Raw genomic sequence first — 9382 nt, 5'->3', positions numbered from 1 at the left:
TCGGTTCGACTTGGAACCCCAAAATTCGGATCTAATGGATTTCTCTGAATCACTCATCTCAGAGGCGAACGCAGGATTTAGAAGGGGGGGTTTCCGCCCCCCCCCCTTCCCCCGAAAAAAAAAAAAATAGAGCGAGAGAGAGCTGCTGCATTTCAGCGAGTCTGAATTCTACAGCAGCCGCGGCGCTGTCAAGAAGCATCCGCGGCAGAGCTGTATTATACTACAATACAGCACTGCCGCGGACGCTTCTTTGACAGCGCCGCGGCTGCTGTGGAGTACCGTTGGTTCCCGGAAGGGAACCAGAAACCCCCCCCTGCGTGCGCCACTGCATCTCTAGTAATTATATGCTGATATCACTTTGATTTGTTGTACTTCACAGAAATCTGGCCAAGCCAACCAAAGTTCAGTGCAGGAAAGATAGAGCAGCTGTGTCAGTTTATGATAGCATGTGCTGATAATTCTTAGTCACTGCAGAAGAAATGACAGGGAGTCAGCAGCAGAGCTAGCATACTGTAATGCTGACTGGCTGACTGTTTCATACTCACAGGCAACACAGAAAAGAGTGAGTGATTGCTGGCTGCATGTGTGGAGCAGCAGTCTGTCCTGCATTTTTGGGAGCATTTACATCTATTCAAATTATCAAATATAATCACAAACACAGATTCTGAAAAATACCCAATTTATTGAATTTGCAATAGGAAAAGTTGTATGTCTTTACAAAACAAACCATATAATAACCTAAAAAATAAATAATAAACAAACATATTTTACTTTGCAATACAAATAATAGTAGTTTTTTTCTCTTATAAATATACATATATAATTATTGGATTAATAGCACAGTGAAACATACAAATAGTCACGACTTTGTTGTGCATTGCACACATAGTACAGTACTGAATATATTTTTCATATATTTATCCTGCTTGCTTTGAATTGTGACTTGTTTGACTGTTTTGTCTGTTTAGTATATTAGTTTATACCACATACTGTATGTGGGTGATCTATACATGATCGCCACAGAATAATATTTAAAGCTGCACTATCACCTGCCAAAGAGCCATAGAGCAGGTGTACCGAACACCCAGCTGGATGAACCTTTGGTGGCTGCTCTGAACATCAGTTTTACCTGGGGCTTCCTCTGTTTCTCTTACAGTCCTGGCTGAAAACAGAATGTTTTACTTTGAGGATCAATCACAATCCATAATCAAAAGATTGTGGCTTTTGACTGGTCCTCCTTTTCACACACATCATTTAAAAGTGGTTTACTAAATTGATTTGCTGGTTGCAGAGCCACATGAAAACGGGTTTAGGTAGCAGATCCCCATTCTCCGGCTGGGGTAGAGTTTGTACTAGCATCTTTTATTAGGTGGATGTGCAGTTTTAAATTAGTATATTGTACTTTGTTACGGTGTAGTTTCTATTAAAATAGGGTGTTCACATTTGAAATAATATCTGCTACAGAAATTAATACATATCAATAAAACAAGGACACAAAACATACATACTGAAATGTGGTATTTCAAAGTTCAGAAACATTGGTGCCATTATGTATGTGATCAATTTATGAGTGTGTCCTTTAAACTTTTAAGGGAACCATAACATTATGTACACTACAAGTAACAAGAGTTATAAAATGTTTGGCAATGCTCCCAGCTATGATATTGACATCTCCCTGGAGTATACTGTGTGATTTTCTTGTCATATAAAATCAAGGCAAGATAGAACAGGAATAGGAAACTAGAATTGAATGGCAGTGATAAGCATTATGTTTATAAACCTGTTCTTGAACCATTATTTTGCATTGCTTAGCTTGTTTTTTCTTGTTTCTCTCCCATTTATATTCTTGAAAGACTTTTTATTGTTCATTTAAAATGTGAAAAATGTTATTTTGACCTCTTCTCATCTTGAATGAACATTTGTATAATAAGATTAAACAGTATATGGGTCCTTCAACTCACTTTAATTTAGTTTCTGGAGGTGTCACACAAATATAAGGAAGTAGCTGGTCCTTCTCTTCATTATATTTGTTGTTAACATGACATATATCTTGCTTCTGCAGGTATGCAATGACATTAGTTTGATCACTGGTAGAATGACTCTTTTGAGCAACACACTCACGACACCTCTTGATCACCATGTATCCTATCTCAACCAGGTTGAGTAGAATGCAAATAATAGTAATGATAACCATAAACAGGGTGAAAATATTTTTTTCGGTGGGTCTTGATATAAAGCAGTCTACAATATTGGGACATGGAGACAATGTACACTTTACAATATTAGGGAGAGCATAGTTCTTGTAGATATGGTGAAAGATGTAAAGAAATGCTGAGTCCACCAAAGCTTTCACTATAAGACTTATGAGATAAGTCCACCATAAACCTCCTCTTTTTTTTCCAGTGTCCAAATACAATCTTCCACAATTCTCTCCTTGCTTTTCCTTATGCTTTCTCTCACGATCTTCCCTGTAGGCCACATGCATAATAACAAGAAGAGATGGGCAGGTGACCATTATTAGCTGGAGGGCCCAGAGCCTTATGTGTGATACTGGAAAATAGTGATCGTAGCAGACATTGGTGCAGCCTGGCTGTCGTGTGTTGCACTCGAATTCTCCTTGCTCATCACCCCAGACCCTTTCAGCTGCCACAATATAAACCAATAGCCGAAAAATAAATACTACTGATAGCCAGATGCGTCCAAAGGCAGTGGAGAAAGTACTTGATCCACTTAAGAGAGCCTGAAAAACGGCCCAATTCATACTTTATCTATAAAGAAAATGAAACATAGGTTATTTTGAGGCAAATGTTCATCTACCAAAGCCTTAAATGCTGAACTATTTATCATATTGGCAATATGGATGGGCAGAAAACAAAGTAGCCTATTCAATTTTCTGTTTTCTTCTGTTAACTATAACCCTAACTGTATTAAGAGGCATAACCCTAACATACATGGCAATGTCCTTGTGAAAAAAGAGCCCAAAAATCTGAGTAAATAAAATAATGGAAAGGGTGGCCCCCAAATTCTCAACAAGCCATAGCACTATCCTGCTTCCCAATATAAACAGGGAAAAAACGAGCATGGAGTTCCCCTGTCATAGTGGGAGCCAGCTCTGGGCCAGTCAGAAAAGGCCTGTTGCCTGTATGTGAAGGAGGTCCACCATAAACAGTGTGTCCTCCCTGCCAGTGACTACTATCCCAGCAATGAAAAGGAGGCTAATGTAATGAAAAATATTGAAACACTTGGGGCTAGATTTACTAAGCTGCGGGTTTGAAAAAAGTGGGTATGTTGCCTATAGCAACCAATCAAATTCTAGCTTTCATTTATTTAGTACCTTCTACAAAATGACAGCTAGAATCTGATTGGTTGCTATAGGCAACATCCCCACTTTTTCAAACCCGCAGCTTAGTAAATCTAGCCCCTGAAGTGCAGCTTTGCAACTTCAACCAGAGTTGCATACCTGTACCCATTATACTGAAAGTGTGTAAGTAAAATATACAAAAATACATTTTAATATAAGGTTTAATTGAGTAAAACACTCCCAATCATTCATTCATTACTTCATTGTAAATAATACTTCATTGTTATAATATGATGAGGAAAATCTTCTGTCTGTAGAATTTGCCATTTGATTATGTCAGATTAAGAACAAGGAAAGAAGATTTTATATTCTATTAAGTGGTAAATGAGAGATGTCAGTAAAATATATACCTGTACCTCTTTTATTATTGTTTTGCTATTGTAAAACTATATGTTCCAGTATTCATTGTCAGCCATTAATTGGAAGGGAATATTGTTGCATGTATTACAGCAAGCAACAACACGCCTTTCTAGTCAATGGCTGGTATATGCCCTAACATTTAGTTCCATAATAGCGGCAGTGGTTCCAAATTAATTATTAAAAAGCAACTGTGGACACTTCCATTTATTTGGGTAGAACATTTGGGGCCTGATTCATTAAGGAAAGTATGGCAAAGCAAAATTAGTACGTTTTCTCCTGGACAAAACCAAGCTACAATGCAAGGGGTGCATATTTATTATTTTGCACATAAGTTAAATACTGGCTGTTTTTTCATGTAGCCCACAACTACTTGATCTTTATTTATACACTGACATTTAAAGCATACTTGCCAACCTTTGGCAAGCTAATTCCGGAAGATTCCAGGCAGGGGGGCTTGGTTGAAGGGCGGGGCATGGTAATTTGCATAATTTTTTGCTCCTCCCCCGTGATAAAATTACGTTATTTTGCGGAGGTGGGGCCAAAATGACGCGGTTCACCACGAATCGCGTCATTTTGAGGAGCATTTTGCCATATGCGGGATATTTGCCTGCTCTCTCGGGAGCCGGGAGACCTACCCGAATTTCGGGAGTCTCCCAAACATTCCGGGAGAGTTGACAAGTATGATTTAAAGTTGATCTAGGACATGCATTTCCCCAACTATAAATTTGTCCCCACATTTTAAATTTAGCTCCCCCTCCAATGCAACATGGTTTTGCCAAGGTGCAAGGTTACTCATTTGTTTGCGCTACTTTCCTTAATGAATCAGGCACTTGGTGTGAAAAGGTGTGGTATTTTGCATGAGCAAAAAACTTCAATTACTACGTCAGATTGAATTAGCCCCTAAATGAGTAACCATGTACACTTGCATTATTTGCATTCTGGGGAAAGTTATATTAAGGTTACTATAAAAACATTTGTGATGATCTTACAGGACTACATTTGCTGCCAATGCATGATGGATTCTGCTGTTTATGTCTAATTTTCTTTTTAGTTGAAAAAAAGGTGCAGATTTTTGCACTGCTTTCATGGTAACATACCCCCCTACTTTTCCATTAATTTCAGCAATTAATTTTTTCACTACATCTAGGTAAATAATACAAAGCAGCTGAATTGCAAGTAAATCAATATATTTCAAATGTAAAAATAAACATTGTTTGCTATAGTAGCTATAACATAGAAACATAACATTTATGATAGGAAAAAAAGACAGGTTAAGATTTTCTGCATGCCAAAGTCATTTCCACTTCTGCTCAGTTAGTATACTGTTTATTATGAAATATACACACATGGTCTGCCGTTGCCATATCTGTATCTGTTTCAATTCAACAGAGAGTTCAGAGATGATACCAACACATACGGTTTGAGATAGTTCCCACTTCCTGACTTTCTAAAGATTGTTGTAGAAATTAACTATTTACATATGTAGCTCTACATAATCTGGCTAAAAGTCTGAGGCCACCTATTCTGGACTGACAATCACATGTAGTTTAGTTCAAGTATAGGGAGTTAGACACTTACCTTTTCAGTGTTTCAAGAACTTCATACAAGAATGGTGCATCTGTATACCATTGTCTTATCGTACTTAGGTATAAAAGAGGGTTGTTTTTTTTTGTTTGTCTCTACTTGCAAATAAAAATGACACCTAGGTCCCGACTCCCAGGGAGTGTCTGCAGTTTCTTATTTCAAAGCTTTCTCTGCAAACATACTCTAAGCAAACCGGATCTTTCTGTTTTATAGCCAATCTGTGGGAAGTAGTCAGGTAAAGGTGTGTTCTGAAATTCCTCAAGAAATAAGATAGAAAATATTAACTCTTTAGCAACATTAGAAACCTCTGGCATGTACATATGAGGTATGATTAAATATGTTCAAAATGTGCAGCCGTATTGTTTTAAAGAGAATGATTAATCAATACTATGCTCTAAAGTCAATCACTGTATTCTGAGTATATCTAACCATTTTTAAATGTAAGCACATTTGGGTTTAGGAAATAATGTGTAACCTTGGGCAGACAGAAGAAAAAAATGTGAAACGGAACTGTGGGTTCACTTACTTTCATCTTCATCAGTGCCTCCACCCAGGTCTGCTTTGGATGGTCTAGTACAGTGTTGGCTAACCTGTGACACTCCAGGTGTTGTGAAACTACAAGTCCCAGCATGCTTTGCCAATATATATAGCAGCTTATTGCTGGAAGGGTATGCTGGGACTTGTAGTTTCACAACACCTGGAGTGTCACAGGTTAGCCTACACTGGTCTAGTACATACTTACCTACTTTTGAGACCAGCTGTCCGGGAGGGGGTCCGTCGAGGGGGCGTGACCACGCGGGATGCACCGTTAGGCTCCGCCCCATGTCAATCTTGGGCAATTCTGGCCAATCGTAGCAGGGGCGGGGCCACGGTGCTGCAGTTATCCCCGCCCCCACCATCTACAACAACGGGGAGATGCTGGTTCCGGGATTTTTGCCTGCTCTTTCGGGAGTCCGGGAGAACTCCCAAAAATTCGGGAGTCTCCCGGACATTCTGGGAGAGTAGGCAACTATGGTCTAGTAGCAGTATATGAAGATGTGTTTCATTCTTCAGGGGTCAACCCGGGTGCACCCCATGCCACGCGCTAGACCCTCCGTCTTTCTTACCAGGGTCTGGTGTGCAGGGCTGGCCTCCTCCATCGTGTTCCTTAATTCCTGCGTCTCCTGATGGTGGCAGCCATCTTGGACCTTTTATAGTTTTCCATGTTCAGTCATTAGCTAATTACTTTACACTTTCCCTCATCCTCCAGACTATTTAAGACACCTGTTCTGATAATATGGTGTCAGATCTTAATGTTCAGTTAGCCTGCTAGCTGCTGGATTGTTTGGCTCTTGTAATCCTGTGTTTCCCTTGTGAATCCTGGTATCCTGTATCCATTCCTATGCCGCAGATCCTGATATCCAGTGCTATATGCTTTTCAGCTAATCCTGGTATCCTGTATCCATTACTATTCATAGGATCCTGATATCCAGTGCTATATGCTCCTCAGGTATTCCTGAAATATTGGTATCCTGTATCTGCTGCCCTTCAAGATATTCTTGTATCCTGGCCTTCCTATTCTGGTCTCTCCTTGTCACTTAACATCTTATTCTTCTATTAATCCGTCAGTCTCATCTGGTACCCATCTGGAGAACTGTGTCGGAAAACCTTCACAACGCTCTGTGCCTCCATGGTGGGTTGAGCTAAACCAGGCAGACTGTAGAATCACATCATTCCTGTGTGATTCTGTGATATCCCAACTATCCCACCCATGACACCAACTAACAAAAAAATAGTGAGGGGGGAGATCAAAACAAGACAAATCTATTGTCCTTTACATTTGCATTAGCAATTGAGCCGCTAGCTGAAAAATTACCAATCTCCTTTGATTGCAGGTACATCTATCGGGGAAATGTGTCATAAACTGTGCCTTTTCACTGATGTTGTCATGCTGTTTGCGTCGGATCTCCAGACCTTACTACCAGCAATCCACCATATTCTCCAGGTCTACTCAGAGGCATCCTTCTATAAACGCAATAATTCAAAATCAGAAGTATTGGCCATTGCAACTCCACAAGTCTGCCAGGACACTCTGAAGGAAAAATTTGGTTATAATTGACAGGCTTCATCATTGATGTATTTAGGTATCCATTTATGCAATAATCTGCCAGATTCTATTGTTTGTAATTATACCTTCATTTCTACCCAGTTTACTTCTTTGACGAAAATGTGGACTAATTATGAAGACTTGTGGTTGGGCAGGATGACAGCTGAAGAAATGATGCTCCTTCCTAAACTTTTTTACCTTTTTATATCCATTCTCTACTTTACTCCATATCTTTTCCTCAATAGATATAATGATGTAACCATGCATTTCATATGGATAGGTAAGGGCACTAGATTAGTGAAAGAAAATTGGCAAGGTCTAAGTGGAAAGGTGGTCATGCCTCCCCCAAGATAGAATTTTACCAGCTTTCCTGTTTTCTGGCCCAAATTAAGGACTGACTAGCTCCTGACTTGCCCAAGCCTTGGGTTAATATAGAAAAACACTCTTTCCACTCTTTGTCAGATTTGCTATGGTTGGACACCAAAAATAGCCCTTTGGAGGCCATTTCTTTAACTAGTATATGAAACTCCCTTAAAGTCTTAGATAAACTTATTCATCTAACACGCAAATTTACTCTCCTATCCACTAACTTATCGATCATTGGATTGGCTAAACTGATCCTCAACTTGCACCTGTTAAATTGGCATTCTCAAGGTATAGTTAAATTGCACCACCTATTTGATGGCGGCACTATCCTGTCCTTTTCTCAATTGATTGACTATCCTTTCCTTTTCTCATGAACATTTTCATATCCCTACCTGTGATTTATATAAAGATTTGCAGATTCAACACTAAGTATGACCAAAATTTGTTCTTCACCTACCCTGCTGCAACCCCCTCCTTCTATAAAACCTGTGTTTGTCTCCACTTTATTGTGCGGGTAGCATTTCTCCTTGGTATACTCTTCTTCTGTTCACCATAGAAGCTGTCCGCACAGGAACTGTGGGAAGTTGATCTTCGTTTCTCTCTGACTGATAAGGACTGGGAGCCTATTTTACAAAATATTTCTAAAGTGTCAAAATGTATCAATCACTCTGAAATACTGATTAAGCTCATACATAGGATGTACTTGACACCTAAGCAGATACATAGACTTATGCCTTCTGTCTCTAAATTTTGTTGGAGGAAATGTGGTGAGGTTGGGAGTTTAGTGCAGATTTTTTGGAGTTGCCCCTGCTACAGACTGTTTGATTTGAACTATTCAAACTCATTAATCTGGTTGCGCAAATTTCTTTGATTCCCTTCCCAGAGATGGCCCTCCTACATCTTTATCCTCCGCAGCTTCAAAATCATGAGCAGTATGTTGTGGGTCACATCCTTATAGCTACAAAAGCTGCAATTGCCCAGTTTTAGAAATATCCTTCCCTCCTGCCTATTTTGCTAATTACGGTCAAAATTCAAAAGAGTTATGTTATGTAGATACTGGAGTTCCCATATTCATCTACTAACTCATTTCCCTTTATCAAATGTCTCAACTGGAGCACTTACTACCCTGAGCACTAAGCTCATCCATCTTCCTCAATTTCACTGTGAAATGTTTTTTTACCATATTTTGTTATGGACCAGTTTATTGGTATTTTCAGATGTACTAATATAACTATAAGTAACTCATTCCCCTCCCTTTTTTATTGCACCCCCTCCTTTTTTCCTGTTTGCGTGTTTGTATTGTATTTCTGTTTCCCCCAGCAAAAATGGAAAATTCAATAAAGTTCTGATTAAAAAATTGATAGGAAAAAAAACAAAAAAAACAAGACAAATCAGTAAAATGACAACCAAACACACCAACATATAGTCCAAGCTCAGCTATCAATGGCCTATGTGATGCATGTGAGCTCAAATATTATTCATTATTATTATCATCATCTTTTATGTAAGCTCTCTCTTAATGTTTTCCTTACTTAATTATGCCATTTTGTGTGTTAGAATTTAGGAATTTTTTAGTTATATTTATATAATTTTGTAACTTTGGAATTTTCTTCCAACCACCTATG

The 9382-nt window shown here is 38.9% G+C and overlaps 1 protein-coding gene across 1 annotated transcript; it reads right to left on the bottom strand.

The window, feature by feature from the left end:
* Positions 1 to 662: 662 nt before the first annotated feature.
* LOC142109655 (gap junction beta-5 protein-like) lies at positions 663 to 5512 on the bottom strand. Its single transcript, XM_075193722.1, has 2 exons — positions 5300 to 5512; positions 663 to 2768 (listed from the first exon to the last, which is right to left on the bottom strand). The coding sequence occupies exon 2, from the start codon at positions 2759 to 2761 to the stop codon at positions 1958 to 1960; it is 804 nt and encodes a 267-aa protein (XP_075049823.1). The 5' UTR covers positions 2762 to 2768; positions 5300 to 5512; the 3' UTR covers positions 663 to 1957.
* Positions 5513 to 9382: the final 3870 nt, after the last annotated feature.

This window comes from Mixophyes fleayi (genome assembly GCF_038048845.1).
Source record: "Mixophyes fleayi isolate aMixFle1 chromosome 2 unlocalized genomic scaffold, aMixFle1.hap1 SUPER_2_unloc_5, whole genome shotgun sequence".
In the NCBI taxonomy this organism is placed as follows: Eukaryota; Metazoa; Chordata; class Amphibia; order Anura; family Limnodynastidae; genus Mixophyes; species Mixophyes fleayi.
The sequence above is the reverse complement of the archived record's forward strand: the minus strand, read 5'-3'. Positions and strand labels throughout refer to the sequence as shown.